The following is a 21,304-nucleotide window of genomic DNA, read 5'->3' as shown; positions in this document are numbered from 1 at the left end:
CTTAGATTTAGATTCCGTAGGCTTGAGCGCAGCGCAAGTTTGTTACGCGAATATGCCACGCCCACTCTAACGCCCACAAACCGCCCAAATCTGTGGCGCCCACAATTTTCATGCTAGATAAAAAATTGGAACTGAAATGTATTGGTCTCGTCAATACCTATCGATTGATCTAAAAAAAAGTTTGCCACGCCCGCTCGAACGCCCACAAACCGCCCAAGCCTGTGGCGCTAACAATTTTCGTGCTAGATAAAAAACTTTAACTGAAATGTATTGGTCTCGTCAATACCTATCTATTGATTTAAAAAAACTTTGCCATGCCCACTCGAACGCCCACAACTCTTAAATCTGTCTACCGCCTGTAGGTGGCGCATTTGCTGCTTGCATATCTCCATTTTCCTTTGGTCCCTTTAGCTGAGTAACGGGTATCTAATAGTCGAGGTACTCGACTATAGCGTTCTTCCTTGTTTTTCACTCGTTTGTTTCAAAGAAAATCCACTGTTGTCAATCAGATCCAGGTCGTTATAAGTGTTTTGTTGCTTCTAGATTAATTTATCCTTAGCTTGGTACCTTACTTGCTCTTATCACTTGCTCTTTGCTTGGGGCTTTCAATTTCCAATTTAGACGTTATCAATATACTTTCGTGGCCTTTATTCCTTCATGATAACTTCCAGTACAAATCCATAAACAGTGTTAGTATGCAATCAATCATTAACAAGAAGAGAAGCTACCATTGACAAGGCCGATGATTGTATACCCTTACAGCTAAAACCATTGTATGGAATTGAAATCATGTTACAGAGGCAGTATTAACCGTGTAAATGCTCAGATTTGTAAATAAATAGACTGGTGATTCCTATGACAGCTGTACAAATTTTTCGACCAGGTTTGTTCCCGTTAATCGTAGATTAAGTGGGTATATTTTATGCGCTTAAGAATATATAAATTTTTGAAAGGGTTTAATTAGTCTTCACTGAGTCTTAAACTTTTGACTGCAATTATAATTGCATCTGCAAGCTTATACAGATTATTTGATTAATCCGCTGATAAGAACTGCAATCTGTCAAAACAGAAGCAACTATTTATAGAGGCTTGTTAAGATAAACGCTAAACACCAACAATATAAATTTATTTGTAAGTAAAATGTGTGCTTTTAAGCGTAATCGTAAATTATTAATTATCGTTGGAGTACACCTAATTGATTTTTAAGCATGCTTGACTTAGCCTAATACAAGATAAGCTCAAGTACCGGTTGCCTTTCAACAATCTCTGATATAAATGGGCCAGTTTACGAAAATAAAGAAGTCAGTTGTGTGCCTGCACTGGGAGCATTTCTTATATCCGCGTGAAGGGCTTAGGAAATTCACAATGAAGTATTTGGGACTCGTCCTTTGCTTGGCCTTATTGGCAATCAAATCAAAGTCAGCCCAAGCGGTTTGCGGCTACGAGGTAAGGTGGCGTAGGACTCTAGGAAATTTTAAGAATTATTCTCACAATAAGACTGAAGTAACAGAATAAATATCGGTTTGCAGTCGTGTCATGAAACCAAGTCAAACATGGTCAACATACACTTGGTGCCCCATTCCCACGACGATGTGGGCTGGCTTAAGACGGTTGATCAATACTTCTATGGCCACAAGAACAACATTCAGCACGCTGGAGTCCAGTACATTATCGACACCGTGATCTCTGAGTTGATCAAGAACCCCGATCGTCGCTTCATCCAGGTTGAGACCTCCTTCTTCTCCAAATGGTGGGACGAGCAGTCGGAGACCGTCAGGGCAATTGTGAAAAAGCTGGTCAACGAGGGTCGCCTGCAGTTCACCAACGGAGCCTGGAGCATGAACGATGAGGCTGCCGTGAACTACCAGAGTGTTATCGATCAGTTTACAGTTGGTTTGAAGTAAGTAGAGGTGGTTCCATCTGTTCCATTTTCACAATACCATTTGAAAAAAGGTTCCTGGATGACACCTTTGGGATATGTGGTCGTCCTCGGGTTGGCTGGCAAATCGATCCCTTTGGCCACTCCAGAGAACAAGCTTCACTGTACGCCCAGATGGGATACGATGGCGAGTTCTTTTCACGCATGGATCACAACGACAAGGGCAGACGAATGAATGATCTTGCTCTAGAGATGGTTTGGGATGCCAGTGAGTCACTTAGCGATGTCAAGCTTTTTACTGGTCTCCTGTACACCTTCTACTGGGACACTCCCGGATTTTGTTTCGACGTTCACTGCAACGACGACCCAATTATTGACAGTGAGAGCTACGATAACAATGTCAAGTCGAGGGTGGACGACTTTATTGCCTACGCCGCTCAAGTGTCTGAAAAGTTCCGTACAAACCACATCATGATTCCCATGGGAGGTGACTTCCAGTACGAAGATGCTGAGGTTAACTTTAAGAACATGGACAAACTAATCAAGTAAGAAGGAAATTGGGTTCCTTATTACTTATATATTAAAATTCTTGTAATCCAATTATTAGGTATATCAACGAACGTCAGTCCAGTGGCTCAAAGTACAACATAATCTACTCAACCCCCGGCTGCTACTTAAACTCTGTGCACAAGAGTGTGCAGTCCTACCCAAACAAAACCCTGGACTTCTTTCCCTATGGAAGTGATACCAACAGCTTTTGGACTGGGTACTATACCTCTCGTCCCACGCAAAAGCGTTTCGAGCGCGATGGCAACCACATACTTCAGGTGGCCAAGCAGCTGAGCGTCTTCGCTGACCTTTCGAGTGTCCAGCAGAAGGAAGATCTTGAGTACCTCCGTCAGATAATGGGAGTAATGCAACATCACGATGCCATCACGGGCACTGAGAAGCAGCATGTGTCCGATGACTACGATCGGCTTTTGTACGATGCTATCGTTGGTGGAGTCAATACTGCCCGCGACGCTCTGCGAAGATTGACCAATCTTCCTAACGGAGAGTTCGAGAGTTGTCTGCAGTTGAACATCAGCGAGTGCGCCTTCACCAAGGACAGTGCTGAGGACGTGGTGGTGACCCTGTACAACCCTTTGGCCCATACAACCAACCAGTATGTGCGAGTGCCAGTCAAGAACGAGAACTACCAGGTTACCGACGAGAAGGGTCGCGTGGTAGCTTCTGAAGTGGTCCCAGTGCCCTGGCAGGTCCTGGCCCTGGAGTTCCGCAGCAACGATACTCAGCATGAGCTGGTCTTCAAGGCATCCGTCAACAAGATCGCTAGTTACTACATCAAGAAGGTTGACTGGGAGGAGAGCACTGATAACGATCTGACCACTATTCACAAGAAGACTAATGCTGAAACCTACGATGACGAAGAGACTATTGTGCAGACATCGGTAAGTCCCCAATACATGTCAGGAGGAAACACTCACTTAACTGCCTAACGTTCTCCCTTAGCTTATTAAATTAGTGCTCGACAACAAAACTGGCCTATTAAAGAGGGTTGAAATGAACGGAGTCTCCGAGAACATCAGTCAAAGCTTTGGTGTTTATAGGACGTATGACTCCGGTGCCTACGTCTTCCGTCAGTATAATCAAGGAGACTTTGTCATCCAAGAGGATGGAGTCGAGTTTACCGTCTACGATGGAGCTTTAGTCAAGGAAGTCCACCAACATTTCAACGACTATATCTCGCAGGTCATCCGTATTTATGAGACCAAAAACGTGGTGGAGTTCGAGTGGCTGGTTGGACCCGTTCCAGTTGAACAAGACTTTGGTACGGAAGTTGTTACTACATTCAGCAGTGAGATCGCTTCCAATGGTGTGTTTTACACTGATTCCAATGGTCGGGAGTTGATTAGACGAGAAAAGGACAAGCGAGAGGACTTTGACCCCGAACTTGCAGTGCAGCCTACATCTGGAAACTATTATCCGATCACATCCCGCATTGCTCTGCAAGACACCAACAAGCGCATCGCCGTCCTAAACGATCGTGCTCAGGGAGGATCTAGCATGAAGGATGGGCAAATAGAACTCATGTTGCACCGACGTCTCGTCCGCGATGATGGATACGGAGTTGATGAGACCTTGAACGAGCAGAAGTTTGGCCAGCCCTTGATTGCTCGTGGTAAGGTCTTCCTAATCCTCAACGCTGCGGATGAGTCCACATCCATGGAGCGCGAGGCCGAGAAGGAGATCCACCTGCCTCTTTGGAAGTTCTTCAGCCAGAACAGTGGAAGCAGTAACTACGCTGCCAAGTCTGCTCCCAGCTTTGACGACTTCCCCCAGTCGGTGCATCTTCTCACCCTGGAGCCTTTTAACGATGATGAGGTTCTGATGCGTGTGGAGAACTTTAAGGATCACGTCGAAGGCAAGGTGGTCAGCTTCAACATTCGCCCAATCTTCGATTATTTGAACGGAGTAGAAATTCGCGAAACCACCTTGGACGGAAATCTGCCACTGAGCGACTTGAAGCGATTTAAGTTCCACGCTGAGGGTTCTGGAACAAGAGGAACAGAAGCTGAGTATTACACCTCCTCTCAAAAGCCGCTGGCAACTGATGAGACTCAAGACGCTTCGGAATTTGCCGTCACTTTGTACCCGATGCAAATCCGAACTTTTATTATCAAGATTAAATAATTCCTTATCGGTGTATCAATTAACTTGTTTGTGGTCGATATAAAAATTATGTAAAAAAATACATTTTTGAAACAAGAAACAAATATGAAACAAACATGGGAGAGGTCCCGGAACTTAAAAAAAACTTTAAAAAACAGTCGACTATTATATAGCCGTTACTCAGCTAACGGGAGTGCGAGAGGGATGGAGATATGCTTGAAGCGGCTGTTTTTCACAAACACGCCACCAAGACTATAACGCCACCTAGCCTGTTGCGCTAATTAGCCTATAGCGCTAACTGGGTGTGGTTCTCTGCTGAAAAAAACTTGTGCAGGAAGCCCAAGAATCTGCATGCCTAATCCCAACATTCTAGCTCATAGTTTCCGAGATCCCAACGTTCATACGGACGGACAGACAGACGGACATGGCTAGGTCGACTCGCCTAGTGATCCTGATTAAAATATGTATACTTTATGTGGCCGCAAACGCTTCCTTCTACCTGTTACATACTTTTCGACGAATCTACTATACGCTTTTACTCTGCGAGTAACGCTTAACAATTTAGTTCGCGACACTTTTAAGTATCGATCTGCATGTGCAGACCTCTGATGTTTACTGCTAGTGTGGAAGAAAAGTGTGGACAGAGCAAAGTCTTTTTATATGCTTCTAATTTTCTGTTATCGGTAAATAGCTACATCGGGATATGGAAAAAAGGAAGTTTTAGATCAAATAAAAATCAATTTAATCAGAGTTACAACATTAGAGTTTTGGCCTAGATAAATTTATTTTTCTGGGCAAAAGCGGTTAATTTTTATACCCGTTACTCGTAGAGTAAAAGGGTATACTAGATTCGTCGGAAAGTATGTAACAGGCAGAAGGAAGCGTTTCCGACCCCATAAAGTATATATATTCTTGATCAGGATCACTAGCCGAGTCGATCTAGCCATGTCCGTCTGTCTGTCCGGATGAACGCTGAGATCTTGTGCGCAGCGCAAGTTTGTTACGCAAATATGCCACGCCCACTCTAACGCCCACAAACCGCCCAAGCCTGTGGCGCCCACAATTTTCATGCTAGATGCCACGCCCACTCTAACGCCCATAGCGCTTAAGTCTGTCTACCGCCGATATGTGGCGCATTTCAATCTCGCTTTGCTGCTTGCATATCTCCATTTCCCTTTGGTCCCTTTAGCTGAGTAACGGGTATCTGATAGTCGAGGTACTCGACTATAGCGTTCTTCCTTGTTTTTTTTGGTTTTTATATTTTAACCGGTGTGGGGAAGATCTATCCCCCATAACGCCACCCTCCCCCTTCCCCCGTAGATTCGCGCATGCTCAAGAATGTGTCAATAAGCAAACAACAGTAGTGATGAAAAGATTGTAGGATTCTCTACAGCTTGAGAGTTTCATCTATATAATCCAACGATGTCACTCCATTTATTCCATCACATCTGAACTTATACCGCTATTCATTTTCTATGTTATTGAAAAAAGGTTGGAGTGTTAGATAAATATAGCTATTATATCTTTATCGTAATCTTGGAATGGTGGCCGAACTTAAAAAAAAGCAGTAGTTACCATTCTCGAATTTGTTTATGAGTTTCGCTAATTGGTAATTAAGTTACCTTATCACAGTGACCGTCTTGTACTTTCTTATCACATTATACCTTACAATTTGCTGCCTATAAAGCAGCAGTCTTGGGTAAAAAAAAGTCAGTACTTGGTCATGACATATGATGACATATCTCGGTCGCATTTTTTTTTTGGCCACCTTGCTGGTGGTCCTTGTACAACAATCCGAATCAGTTTGTGGCTATGAGGTGAGACATATCTGTTAACTTGGAATAAAGTTCTAAAATATCTTTTGCAGTCGTGTCCGGCAACCAAAGCTAACATGGTTAACATCCACTTGGTTCCTCACTCCCACAACGATGTGGGCTGGCTAAAGACGGTTGATCAGTCGTACTATGGTTACAAGAATAAAATTCATCATGCTGGTGTGCAATACATTTTGGACAATGTTGTGGCTCAGCTACTCCAGGATTCCAAGCGTCGCTTTATTCAGGTGGAGACAGCCTTCTTTGCAAGGTGGTGGAATGACCAGTTGGAAGCAATGAAAATGGTGGTCAGAAAGTTGGTCAATGAAGGACGTTTCGAGTTCACCGGCGGTGCTTGGAGTATGAACGATGAGGCCGATGTTAATTATCAGGGAGTGATTGACCAATTTACAGTGGGATTGAAGTGAGTAATTGGGAAGTTATATTTTCCGGTGGTGATTTATTAAACTGACATGATTAGGTTCCTCAACGAGACTTTCGGCGCCTGTGCTCGTCCTCGAGTTGGCTGGCAGATTGATACTTTTGGACACTCACGGGAGCAAGCTGCAATATTCGCCCACATGGGGTACGATGGACAGTTCTTTTCCCGAATGGATCATAATGACAAGGACACCCGAATGAATAACTTGACAATGGAGATGATTTGGGATGCCAGTGAATCGATGAGTGGAGTCAATCTCTTCAGTGGCATGTTGTACAATTTCTACTCGGACACTCCTGGTTTCTGCTTCGATATACTTTGCACTGATGAACCTATTATCGATGGCGATAGCGAAGAGAACAATGTACTAGACAGGGTAGATGACTTCATTACCTATGCGAAAAATATGTCAGAGGTCTACATTACTAACCACATCATGGTCCCTATGGGCGGAGATTTCCAGTACGAGGATGCTAGAGTCAACTACAAGAATATGGACAAGTTGATCAAGTAAAAGTGGGTAAGAGTAAAAAGTCTATGACTACAATTTTGTTTTTTAATAGGTATATAAACGAACGCCAGGCATCTGGATCCAATTACAACATCTTCTACTCCACCCCGAGCTGCTACCTAAACTCCTTGCACCAGAGCATGCAGTCCTGGCCAAACAAAAGTCAAGACTTCTTCCCATATGCCCATGAGAAGAATAGTTTTTGGACAGGATTTTTTACATCGCGACCCACCCAGAAACGATTTGAGCGGGATGGGAATCACATGTTACAGGTGGTCAAGCAGCTATCAGTACTCGCAAATCTTAAAAGTGAACAGCACAACAAATATTTGGACAATTTGCGGCACTCTATGGGAGTAATGCAACATCACGATGCCATCACAGGCACTGAGAAACAAGCTGTCTCGGATGACTACGATCGAATGATGTACGACGCCATTATTGGAGCATCTAGCAATGCCCGCGATGCTCTGCGGATTCTCACCGACATGCCCAATGGAGAGTTTGAGAGTTGCCTAAGGTTGAACATCAGTGAGTGTGCTTTTACCAAGGATGGAGTTGACAACGTGGTCGTGACCTTGTATAACCCACTGGCTCATAGCTCCAATCAGTATGTTCGCATACCCGTGACGGAGGAGAACTATGAAGTCACTGATGCAAAGGGCAAAACAGTTCCTTCTGAAGTAGTTCCTGTGGCCAACCAGGTATTAGCCTTAGAATACCGACCCAATGACACGCAGCACGAGTTAGTTTTCAAGGCAACAGTGAATAAAATAGCCAGTTACCATATCAAAAAGGTTGAGGGCAATCCGACATTCCGCATAAAGAAGATTAGCCAGCGAGAAAGTTATAATTTCGAGACTGTTGTGGAAAATTCAGTAAGTCTTTTTAAATAAGTGGTACAAAAATGTCTAATTTATGTAAAATCTCACCCACAGCTCGTCAAACTGGTAACTGACAACCAAACAGGACGCTTAAAGTCGGTTGAGATGAACGGCGTGTCTGAGAAAATTGTCCAGAACTTTGGCGTTTACAAGACTCACACTTCTTGTGCATATACATTTCGTCAAGATGGGGATATTGAGATTTTTGAGAATGATTTCGAATTCACAGTTTACGAAGGAACTTTAGTCAGGGAAGTCCACCAGCGGGTAAACGATTGGATCTCGCAAGTGATCCGCATTTACGAGGATGTCAATCGGGTGGAGTTTGAATGGTTGGTAGGACCAATTTCCATCGACGATAATCTGGGCAGCGAGTTTGTCACAAACTTTAAGAGTCAAATTTCTTCAAAGGGAGTGTTCTACACCGATTCCAATGGCCGCGAGTTAATGAAACGCGAGAAGAATAAGCGTGAGGACTTTGTTTCCGATTTGAGTCGCCAACCTGTGAGCGGTAACTTTTATCCAGTCACATCCAGAATAGCTTTACAAGATGAGAGCAAGAGATTGGTTCTACTGAATGATCGTTCCCAGGGAGGAGCCAGCTTGGAGGATGGCGCCCTAGAGATGCTAATTCATCGCCGCCATCTTTTCAACGATGGTGGTGGTGTGGGCGAAGCTCTTAATGAGACGCAGTATGGCAAAGGGCTAATAGCCCGAGGAAAGTTATACTTGGTACTTGATTCTGTGCAAGATGGAGATACCGTTATGGAACGTAAAACAGAAAAAGAGCTATTCCTTCCTTTCTGGAAGTTTTTCAGCAGGGCTAGTGAAATCGGCAAGGATACGAGGAAGACTACACCAGCCTTCGGTGATCTTCCGCAGTCGATTCATCTGCTCACCCTGGAGCCCTTCACTGAGAATGAAATTTTACTACGATTTGAAAACTTTTTGGACAAATCTGAGGGAACAGTAGTTAGCTTCAACGTGCGCGAAATATTCGACAGTCTGGGTGGTTCGGCAATTAGAGAAACCACCTTGGATGGGAACATGCCACTGGACGATATGACGCGATTCAAGTTCCATGCCCAGGAATCCGGATATAGCCCATCAGCTGTGGAATTCTCAAGGGCTCAGCATAAATCACTTAAAGCTGACAAATCCGATGAAGCTTCGCAGTTTATTGTTACTTTATATCCTATGCAAATTCGGACATTTATTATTGAAACAGACTAAGGACAGAAAATAAAAACACATTACTACCGATTATGACTAAGTTATCAATTCTTGGGTTCACAGTCATTTTCCGTCACTTTTGCAAGTGTGGGTTTTCACTTTTATTGGAGATTAAATCTCAATTCACTGAATTTCTGAAAAACTTAAGTGGCTTGGAGTCGTAAAATTGTTATTATCTTTAAGTGGACAATCCTCAATTAAAATCCATTTAAGTAATAAAGATCAAGTGATAAGAACTGCAATTGGTGCCGAATTTCTGATAAGCTTATGAGTAAAATAAGATTATATTAGCAAAACTGGAGCACTGCATGTGGCCCGAATAAAACGCAAGGCACTTACCCTTTGAAACTCTTTGCTGGGTCTAAGGTAATTGAGTGGTTCAAATTCAAAACATTCTGAAGTGCTGATTACTTATCAGATAACCCCCATTATGGTGTTTATAAAAGTGAAAACATTTTTATAAAGTTATAAAGTTAGTGTAAGGCTGTCTGAGGCTTTGAGGTAAGTGAAACTTTAGATTGTTGTGGAATCAAATGTTATAAAATGCGTCCCTATTAGTCGTGTTCTGAAACAAGGCCGAGTACGATCAATATTCACTTGGTGCCCCACTCTCATGACGTTTTGGGCTGGCTAAAAACGGTCGATCAGTACTATAAGCAATAAGCACAACATTCAGCATGCCGAGTGCAGTATATATTCGATACGGTTGTTGCGGAACTCAGCAAGGACTCACGTCGATTTATTAAGGTGAAGACCGGTTTTTTCGCCAAGTGGTGGGCAAGAAGCAACTAGTGAAGAAGTTGGTGAACGAGGGACGTCTTGAGTTCACTGGTGGTGCCTGGAGCATGAACGATGAAGCTGCCGTTAATTACCAGAGCGTGATTGATCAATTCGCCGTTGTATTAAAGTATGAACGGAGCTCTGGAAAATTATCTTTATTATACATTTTACACATTGTTAAGGTTCCTGACAGATAACTTTGGGGCTTGCGGGCGTCCCCGCGTCGGCTGGCAGTCGATGCCTTTGGAAACTCCAGGGAACAGGCCTCGATGTTCAATTCTTCGCACGCATGGATCAGAATGACAAGAACAAGCGAGTGGATACCCTCGGCCTCGAAATGATTTGAAATGCCAGCGAGACCCTGAAGGAACTAGATTTCTTTAGTGGCATGCTCCACAATCACTACTCAGCACCTCGTGGATTCTGCTTTGATTCCCTTTGCCAAGATGATCCTATAATTGATGGAAAAAGCTACGACAACAATGTCAAATTCAGGGTGGTTGATTTCATCAACTACGCATCTAATTTGGCTGGTTATTATCACTCCAATCACATAATGGTGCCCATGGGCGATGATTTCCAGTACGAAAATGCCTATATGAACTACAAGAACATGGACAAACTGATCAAGTAAGAAAATGTTGATGGTTTTGTGTAAGCTGATTTTTCTCTTTTCTCTCTTAAGGTATGTTAGCGAGCGCCAGACAAGTGGCTCCAAGTACAATGTGATCTATTCAACCGCAGGATGCTATCTAAACTCCCTGCACAAGAGTCTCAAAGCCGGCCAAACAAGACCCAGGACTTCCGGCCCCATTCCCGTGAGGCAAAAAGCTTTTGGAAGGGTTATTTCACCTCTCGTCCCACCGTGAAGCGATTTGAACGTGATGGCAACCACATGTGGCAGGCGGCCAAGCAGTTGACTGTGCTTGCGGATCTTTCAAGCGATAAGCAGACCAAAGACTTGGACTATCTTCGTCGGAACATGGGAGTAATGCAACTTCACTAAGCCATCACGGGCACCGAGAAGCAGGAAGTGCCCAATGACTACGACCGCCTATTATATGATGCCATCGTACGAGGCGCCAATTCCGCCCGGGATGCTCTTCGGTTTCCCACAAACCAGCCAGAGGGAGTGTTTGAAATTTGCCGGAAACTAAATATAAGCGAGTGTGCCTTTACCAATAAAAGTGCTGATAACTTGATCGTCACTTTGCACAATCCATTGGCACACCTTCCTACGCAGTACGTACGAGTTCCGATGAAGGAGGATAACTACCAGGTTAGCGACGAGAAGGATCATGTGGTGGCTTCTGAATTGGTCCCAGTTCCCTGGAAAGGACTGGCCCTGGAGTTCCGTAACAATGAAACCCAACATGAGCTGGTCTTCAAGGCATCATTAAAAAAATTTGTAACTACTACATTAAGAAGGTCGATAAAAAAGAAGCAACCCCTAGCATTCTGCCCACTCGAGATAAAAAGGCTACCAAAGAAGAAGAAGTGCCTTACGATTTAAAGAGGTTCACACTCTAAGAGCTGGTCCAGAATTCTTTGAGTCTGGGATCTATAATAAGTTAATGCAACTCATTGTTAATGGTATGAATATTCAGCTTATAAAACTGGTGATCGACAACAACACAGGCCCTTTGAAGATCGTTGAAATGAATGGAGTTTTCGAAAACATTAAACAGACCTTTGGAATGTACAAGACAGCCCAATCTTGTCATTACTTATTCCGCCAGGATGCAGACTTGGAAATTGTAGAAGACGCATTTGAATTCAGTGTTTACGAGGGTGAATCCGTCAAGGAAGTCTATCAGCTGGTGAACGAGTGGATTTCGCAGGCGATCCGCATCTACGAAGGTGTCAACCGAGTGGAGTTGGAATGGCTTGGAATGGCGACGATGAGCTGGGCAAGGAGATTGTCACCATATTTAGGAGCAAAATCTCCTCCGTTTGAGTCTTCTACACCGATTTAAGTCCCGAGGATTTAAGTCCCGATTTGAGTGAGCAACCCGTGAGCGGGAACTACTATCCAGTCACCTCCAGGATGGCTCTGCAGGATGCTAGCAGGCGAATGGTTCTGCTTAATGATCGTTCTCAGAGAGGTGCCATCTTGGAGAATGGACGTTTGGAGATGAAGCAGCATCGGCGCCACCTCTTCGCCGATGGCTCGGGGAAGGCCATCAATGAACAACAGTTTGCTCGCGGAAAACTGCACCTTTATCTCAACGCTGTTGAAGATGGAGCCACTGCATCGGGGCGAGTGGCAGAAAAAGAAATTCACCTGCTCTTCTGCAAGTTCTTCAGCAAAAGCCGTACCATCCTCCGGGAAGCGCCCAAGTCGTTGCCCGACTTTAATGATTTTCCAAAGTCGGTTCATTTACTAACCCTGAAGCCGCACTCCAAGAAAGATGTTCTGCTGCGATTTGATAACTTTTTAGACCAAGCCGAGGGCAATGTGGTTAGCATCAATACTCGCCAGATCTTCGATGATCTTAGTTTGCTGGAGATTCGGGAAACCACCCTGGATGGCAATCTTCCACTTAGTGACATGAAGCGCTTAAAGTTTCATCACGATGGTTAGGGTCATATTTCCTCAACCCCGGAATATTTAACTACTCTGCATAACCCATTGGCAGCTGACAAATCCCAGGACGCCTCGCAATTCAGCGTCACTTTGAATCCTATGCAAATCCGCACATTCATCATCAAAAAGGGGGAACCCTAACTAAACGGCAGTTAATATAAACTACTTAGTCACCGTGCTTAAATCGCCTTGCAAGACCTCTTTAATTTCATTCCCTAAAAGTTTTAAACTTATGTTTTACACTTCTTTTATCCAATTTTAACATTTGGTAGAAAATTATTCTTTTATTTATTTCAACTACCACTGCAAGTTCTGTGATGTGGTAAAGCTTCCCAAATAGACGAACCGCAATGATAATTATGGGTCGGAAAATTCGATTCGAGATTATCAGTATCAGCCTCTCCGCAGGCTTCTCATATTTACCGCTTACAATGCAGATACATTTGCTGCATTGGCTTCCAGCCCACCCACCAACCCGTGAGCCTTACACCCACAGAAAACACCTCGAATCCCGGCCTGCGTCGGCATAAGTCCTTTGGTTATTTGGTGAACCCGCGGCTTCCACTTTCCCCTCGTTTGCATTTTCGCTGTGAGCTTTCGGCGTTGTGCAATGACTGGTCCTTCTATATACACGATATATAAGTAGAAATGATATCTGTGTGCGATAGCTTGTTGTTGGTCTAATGCTGCTAATGTCTGGCACTCGAAAAAAGATTTGCGCCCAATACCCCTAGGTTGAGCCCCTGCCCACTAAATACTTTTGTGCCAACACCACACTCGCATTGCAGGAGGACTCTGGTCCTGGTCCTGGGCTTTTATTATTAAGTTCGCCACGGGAGACTTTAATCTTCCGTCTCCTGGCTGGGACAGCCGGCTCACACACAGCTACACCCCTGGCTCTACTCCATTTCACTTCGCTGCGATGCAAAACAATGAACTCCTGAATTCATGCCATATGTGTATACCGAGTCCTGTGTCCCGGGAGATGGGAAAAATTATTTAATATTGCCCGTCTTAGGCGATGAGGCGAGGCAAGTTGAGGCGTTGTTTGGTACTAATCCGAGCCGAGCATTAGACACGGAATTTAATTTAGTTTCAGCTGCAGCACACAGAGCCAAAATATCAACCAAGTAGTACAAAAAAGAGGCAAATTTTACATGTTTATACAACAAGTTATTTAACAGAGCTACGGTACATGTTAAATTATTTCCTGCGTTTTAAAATTATGTGCTAAATAATTTACAATTATTATTTGTGGAATACTTTCAAAACTGTATAGTAAAGTATATTTTTCACCATTTTCAAAACTTTATAATTTTAAATTAATGACTTATCCCATGTAATCGAAATTATATTATATCCTACATGTAAACTTCTTTTAACTATAAAACAACATAAAACAATTTTTTCTTTTATTTTGATCTTTAATGATTGAATAATATCAAATATTCGTTTCTAACAATTATGCGTATATTTACTCTTTATGCCTTTACATATTACCATGAAATGATTTTGAATCCTACTTTTAATCTTTTACGTGAACGTACATGTGAATCCTACTTGTAACATCCCTTTAAAAAGCAACAAAAGTATGTAACAAGTAGAAGGAAGCGTTTCCTACCCTTTAAAATATATATATATTCTTGATCAGGATCAGTAGCCGAGTCGAACTAGCCATGTTTGTCTGTCTGTCCGTCCGTTAAACTCTGAGATTTCGGAAACTATAAAAGCTACAAAGTTGGGATTTGGCATGCAGATCCCTGAGGTTCTTAAACAGGGCAAGTTTATTTCACCAAGGCGCCACGTCCACTCTAACGCCCACAAACGCTCATAATACTAAAACCTTTCTAGGGCCCACATTTTCTAATATTCTTAATATTATCAATACCCATACCACATGCCAAAAATAATTCCAATAAATAGTTATGGCCGAAAAATAATCGATAACTAGCAAATTCAATATAATGCGAAAGGGATTGAGATATGCTGCAAATCGGCTGTTTCCGAGATTGCACACCACATTCATCAAATAGGATGTTTTCACTAACCTATACACCTAGCGTGTAAAGGTATAAACGATAGGTGGCGTGTTAGTAAAAACAGCCGATTTGCTGCATGCATATCTCCATCCTTCTCACACTCACTTTAGCCAAGTAACGTTTATCTGATAGTAGAGGCCATGGACTAAAGCGTTTTCTTTTGTTTTTTCTCTGTGCACGACTTACCACAGTGTGGCCTGGCATATATGTACCAAGTACCCCATGCTGGCTGTCAAACTCTGCCTTTCCGACTTCCGGTCGAGTTGGCGCTTTTAATTCAAATGAAACCCATACAAGAAACCACCCACTCGCATCCTGTTTACTCCCGGAGCTTGGCAGATAATCCAACTTTGATTAAGTAATTTCAACGTTGGGAAGAGTAATAAGTTGGGTGTGCAAATCCAAGTATTCGTCGTTTATTCCCTTGTGTGGGAGTGGGGAAGCGTACAAAACAAAAAAGAAACAAGGGAAAACGCTTTATCAGATACCCGTTACTCAGCTAACAAAAAAGCGCCACATATCGATCATTCCAATCTCCTATTTAAAAAGTGTATTTAATTAGTCGAACTAACAAACAAAGTTGATATCAGAACTTTTGTAAGTTGAAGGCGAGATCGTCACGATCCCTTACCTCGATAAGAGGTGTTTTAATTTGATATGTTTTTTAGGGTCGAAAACCGTTCTTCCTTTTACTTTCTCTACGCTATCGTTAATTTGGCTTTTATTATGATCAACAAATACAGCAAAGTAAATGTTTTGAAATAAATAAAAAACTTCAGTTCAGATGTTGCCACATCTATTGTCTTATTTAACTATTTTTGACTTTAAGTTTAATGGGTGTTGGAGCAAAAATTTTAACACAGTTCAAAGGGAACTCGAATTAGTGCATATTCGAATTGGTCTGATTCAGTCGGATGAAAATAAAAACAAAAGGGCCATCGGTAGACTAAGCGGCTAAACAAATATCGTCATCGAGCATAAATCCTCTCGCCAAAGCGCTCACTCGACAACTCAATAATACGAGAACAACAGCGGCAAAAAAAGAACGACCCAAAGTGCGCTTTTTGGCACTTCAAATACATGGAACTGCAGTCGGCTTATAGACAATCGACCATTCGCCCCCGGAAAATCCATTGGACCTACGGCCCCAGGCGGTAAATTGTGGGCAAGTTGGGGGCTGCGTGTCCCTATGTACGCCATTTTAATCAACGGAAACATGCATCGGATTATCCGACAGCTAAACAACACCCGTTTCGAGAATTGGCACTATGGTGCTAAACTCGGTTCGGTCCATATTTTACCCTCCTCCTTACGACAATTAAATGCGCAGTGAGGCTCAAGCCTACTTAGGGTCTATAAAACAGCGTACACATGCTGAATATCCGAGTATGTTTCCAAGCGCTTGCGAATTTATTGAACCGCAACAAATGTCATTGATGTCATCATCAACAGCCTCATCTGCCACTGCAGCTCGCGATGATCATCAAAGGCAATCTGAAAATGCGACATCGACAACCGTATCCGAATCTTTTTATTAGCAACAAGTTTTTAATATCGCAGCGGGTCTTCACATTCTTGGAGGTAGAGGGAGCGGTAGAGAGTTCCATAAAATGCTTCAAACATTTAACAATAGCGCCCTAGTCTATCTATAACCCAACTCGGGCCCTTCCCCCGCAGACCCTTCTAGGACAAGCACCCCTTAGTGAGCGCCGATTTTATAAGAATTTAATATGCGCCACGTATTTTGATGTCGAGGATGTGTTTCGGTTTATTCGTACTCGCCCTTTTGCTTTTTGCGCAGTTCCTTGAATCATTCACACGTTGAGTAGAAAAATTGATTACCAGATATATAGGCTTGACTCTGTAAATGAAAAATTTGATTCTGTATAGTAAATCAAATTATAAAGATTTAAATAATCAGTTTTTAATTTATTACAATTTAAATCAATAAGATTATTAAGATAATTAATAATTTTTTTTTTTTAATTTGGTACTCCGGAGGAGAGAAACGCTTTGAGTATAATATCAGTCCGACAATATACAAAAAAACATATACAAAATCTTTAACGCTGAAAGTACACATGACCAATAACTGCAGTCCCGTCTAATCTTTCGAAAACGTTGACGTTTTCTTCATTACATCATAACGATTATGAAATAAATACTTCCGCTTCTTTGAGACGTCTCCCGAGTTGAGAAGTGCGGGGTGAGAAATTCCGCTCCTCTTCTCGCTCGCTCTGTGATTTTCCATAGAGGAGAAATAAATCAACTGCATGTCCTGTTCCTGGCGATTGCCAGGAGTCCTTGTTCGTTTTCCCTCTCCATGAGAACCGTGTATTTATTGTTGCGTTTTTAAGTTTGGAATTTTTAATTTATTGCGCATCTTTCATTGTTGAAAGTTATAAGTCTTGCATCTTCGGAGACGGGGCAGGGCCTACTTACGGAATAAAATTCGAGTCTCGAAAATTATGATGTATGTGCAATAAATAATCCGAAATAAATAAATTATCACCAGAGGTTTTTCGGGCAGGATGGCCCGAGTGGCGCAACTAATAGATGCTGGTTTTCGTTCCGTTCAGGATGGGATTCCTTTTTTCTATGATTTTCGGATTTCTATGATTTGTTGGTGGACCCGTCTGTCTGTGTGCGAGAGTGTTTTCCTGGCGGTTTTACACATTTACAAGGGTGCTAATGCTAGTTTTGTGCACTTTTTCTCCGGTTTAGTGTGTGAGTTCCTATTCCTGCTCCTTGGCAATCCTTTGGCTGGTTGGCCATAAATCAAGGCTTGATTTGGCGCCTCGCATGTGTCCGGGCATGTCCTTTGTCTATTTGCCTAGCACACGGAATCCTTTTGTTTAAATATGCCAAATATACTCGACCCTGCCAACTACCATTTTCGTTAGCTTTTTTCAACGCTTCTTTTTGTTTTTGCCCTGGGTTAACCCTGCTAACCCTTGGCAAGCGACTCCTCTTTGGTTAACCACGTACAGCGCTGGATGACATTTTTCCAGGACATATTGCCACGACACTGAGGTCAACCTTTTTCATGTTTATCGGCTTTGCCCCTCGCAGAATACGAATTCGCCTTGGGTCGACAGTATTTGGTCAAGGATATTGTTAGGTTCTTTTTCCTCTCGTAGGGTCAACCAACTAATTTGGGATCATTCGCAAACTTTTATGAAAATCATGGATGTCCAAGATTAAACCACATTCAAGATGATGATTGGGTTGCTTTCAATATGTATTATACTCTTCCGTAGGGTATTATAATTTATGATAGAAGTTTGCATACAACAAAATTAGTATACACTTAAAAAATTAACTGAAAAATTATATAAAAAAATTAAGACATAACACATAACTTCACACACACAATTGAACCACTAAAATTTTTTTTTGCAAAAAAAACCGTGCCGGTAGCTTTTGACAAGCGGGACAAGCTAAAATTTATTTTACATTTTAGTCTTTGAAAATGTGGGCTTTAGAGTGAGTGTGGCACCCTGCTGAAATACACTTGCGATGCGCAAGAGTCTCTAGAATCCATATGCTAAATCCCAACATTAAAGCCTTTATAGTTTCCGAGATATCAGCGTTCACCACGATTTTTGAGGTTTGTGGGCAGCTTGCGCTGCGATCGAAGCTTAGGAATTTAAACCTGATATCCTCGTCTCAAGTTCCTAGAAATCTAAATTTTAAAGACCCCGAGTGGAAGGGACTATCATGAACAACAACGATGCTATAGCTACTTTCCGATCCTTTCTATGGGAGCTATAAGATATAGTTCGAGTACTACCTACGATAGAAAGAAAACTTTTGCTGTAATGTCTTCCGCAAGGGAATAAAAATACATATATTTGAAATCCGCAAACGATATAGCTGGCATCTTGAAAAGTTTGTCTCTCGTATGGGCAGGCAATAAGACACGACACATCTAGCCTATTGGCTTGACCTCGTACCCCTCATTGCAAAGGGGACAGCTGCGCGGTCAGGGGCGCTGCCAGGGGCATGGGCGTGGCTGTACAGAGGCCCCGAGGGCAGGGGCAGCATTTTGCCGTAACTGTCTTTGTCGCAATGTCGTAAATAAAGTCGGGGAGGCATCCTCGCCGAACATTGGAATTTATGCGCGTTGATTTATTTGCTGTTAGCGATTTATTGCTACCGCAGCCGCATCCCATCGTCCGACGGTGGGAAGGGGGAGAGGAGAGGGCATTGGTGACGTGACTGCGGACGTCGCCAGGAGCAGGACACACGTATTGGGCATGTCCTGGTTTCGGCTCGGATCCTGTGTGCCGCTCGTTATTAAGTTTTTAATTTATGGGCATGTGAATGCAATGGGATGCAGATCCCAACAAGGATCTTCCCGGCTCCCGCTGTTTCTCTTTTTTATTTCCGTCGTGGCTAGCAAAATTATATATTTTAATTGAGCGTGCCACCCAAAACCACCGACCATCCGCCCATCAGTCTCCTTGCATTGCATACCCCTCTAATCCCCAGCGGCTGTCAAATAAACGCCCTGTGTTGACAGTTTGCCGCTGACAGCCACATCAACGACAACAAAAATATTGAAATTATTATGACTTTGTCTCTGCCAGATTCTGGCCTTATTTAGTCGAAATACAAGGACAACTCGACAAGTGGCTACCCATTGGAGTGGACAATTGGCCTTCAAGTCTTTTTATTACTTTGACAACTGATTTTCAATTCACATCATGGGCGGATCCACGGGGGGACATAGAGGATAGATCACCCCTTCCTACTCGGGATAAAAAGTGTGTCTAATATGTATTATTCCAAATTTTTTGATTTCTACTCCTTAGATTTTATATATATACCCCCACAACAAAATTCTGGATCCGCCACTGATTCACATATAGCATTTACTATTAATCGTAAGTGAAATTCACAGTTTTAACGAACGTATTTGATCCTAAAAAAATAATGTACTATCCCAAAAAGATGCCACAGAATCACTTAGCGCTGAATTGGTGCACAGTTTACTTTGATGCACATCCAATTAAGAGCTAATCGATTTTTAAAGTTCCCTTTATAAGATGTTATTGGCATTCACACACATATATAATTTACGATATTACCAGAAAAATAATTATTCTTTTTATAGTCTGCTTTATGTCGTATAGTATCTAAAATGGATCGAGTAGAAATTGAAATTTTGTATATGAGATGCATAAGTAAATCGCATCATATAAAGTACATAGATTTGTTCATCGTTGGGCAATTCGAGTATAACCTGCTCACCGGGCACACCCTGCATAAATATATTAAATTCTGGGTGCCATACGGGGGACGGGGCGTCAGGAAATGCGGCCTGGGGCGGTGGCGGCATCGGCATCCGTCGGCGTCCAAATGCGGCGACCGCAGACACACGCAAAAATTCTAATTTCCCCACTCAGTAAAGAACCCAAACACAGCAAGGAAAAATAAGGAGAGCAACAACCAAAATGGGGGGAAATGGATGAGGAAAATACCAGAAATATTTTTCTAAGCATGCGTCGGTGACCCTTCACCATCGTCATCGTCGTCATCATCCTTGGTTAGCCCAGGGCTTCAAAATTAAATTAAATTTGATGGCCCTGGCGCTTGGGTTTGTTTAGTTCCGTATACCTTTTCCGCCCTTCCAGCCCCATTCAGAGAACGGTGGTCCGGACAACGGACTCCGAAGCACCACAGGCAACTCTGGAATCGCATTAAGCAAACATTTAAATTTAATTTCGCATGTAATGAGGCATTTGTTTGTTTATTTTATTTCACTTGCCTTTTTTCGGCCGCACTTTCAGTTTGCACCCCTGACGTCGCACTGAGACTTTGATTCGTGTTAGGTATTTTGGGTTTTACTGATGACTTGAAGATTTAATATTTTCCTGGAGTTAAAAACCCCTCAAAATATTTTACATTATCTCCGTTTTTCCAACTGGAGTCAAAATAATATGTTTGTTACTTTTACAGAAGATCCTTCAAGTAAAACTTCTCTGTAGCTGCGCCATCCTCCTTGCGTACATATAACAAAAGAAAACTTGAGATAACTCGAAAAAATTGATTCCTTTTTTTGGCGGTGAGTGTTTAATTACAGTTGAGGAAGCATTAAAATCCCTTAGACCAAGGCTCATTAAATCAAAAATAGTCTGCTCCATTTTGGCTAATGGACAATACGCTAGCAAGCACACGCACACAAAGAAAACACAACGCGAAAGCTTAGCGTCAAATAAATCGCAAATTTTCCTTTTCTTTTTGCCCTTTACTTAGGGTACATATAAAAACAGACTCCTTTTGGTCCTTGCTACACGCAACTGTTGGTTTATTATTTTAAACTCTGCTGATTTATAAGCTATAGTTTTTATATTCATAATGCATAAATCAAATATCCAGTAAAGAGTATTTAGAGGGTAGTCGCTCATCGTCATTATCCTTTCGGATAATTTCGCATCCTGGTTGGTTGCCTCCTTC

At 42.5% G+C, this 21,304-nt stretch overlaps 2 protein-coding genes and 1 pseudogene across 2 annotated transcripts; all 3 read left to right on the top strand.

The window, feature by feature from the left end:
- Nucleotides 1-1,318: 1,318 nt before the first annotated feature.
- On the top strand, nucleotides 1,319-4,592 carry LOC119546708 (lysosomal alpha-mannosidase). Its single transcript, XM_037853189.1, has 5 exons — nucleotides 1,319-1,446; nucleotides 1,530-1,900; nucleotides 1,954-2,424; nucleotides 2,487-3,330; nucleotides 3,392-4,592. The coding sequence occupies exons 1-5, from the start codon at nucleotides 1,366-1,368 to the stop codon at nucleotides 4,571-4,573; spliced, it is 2,949 nt and encodes a 982-aa protein (XP_037709117.1). The 5' UTR covers nucleotides 1,319-1,365; the 3' UTR covers nucleotides 4,574-4,592.
- A 1,693-nt stretch (nucleotides 4,593-6,285) lies between these two features.
- LOC119547690 (lysosomal alpha-mannosidase) lies at nucleotides 6,286-9,436 on the top strand. Its single transcript, XM_037854658.1, has 5 exons — nucleotides 6,286-6,369; nucleotides 6,420-6,790; nucleotides 6,848-7,318; nucleotides 7,372-8,197; nucleotides 8,258-9,436. Exons 1-5 carry the CDS (start codon nucleotides 6,286-6,288, stop codon nucleotides 9,434-9,436), a joined length of 2,931 nt encoding a protein of 976 aa, XP_037710586.1.
- A 430-nt stretch (nucleotides 9,437-9,866) lies between these two features.
- On the top strand, nucleotides 9,867-12,944 carry LOC119546079 (annotated as a pseudogene).
- Nucleotides 12,945-21,304: the final 8,360 nt, after the last annotated feature.

This window comes from Drosophila subpulchrella, chromosome 2L (assembly GCF_014743375.2).
Source record: "Drosophila subpulchrella strain 33 F10 #4 breed RU33 chromosome 2L, RU_Dsub_v1.1 Primary Assembly, whole genome shotgun sequence".
In the NCBI taxonomy this organism is placed as follows: Eukaryota; Metazoa; Arthropoda; class Insecta; order Diptera; family Drosophilidae; genus Drosophila; species Drosophila subpulchrella.
This window is presented reverse-complemented; position numbering and strand designations above follow the sequence as displayed.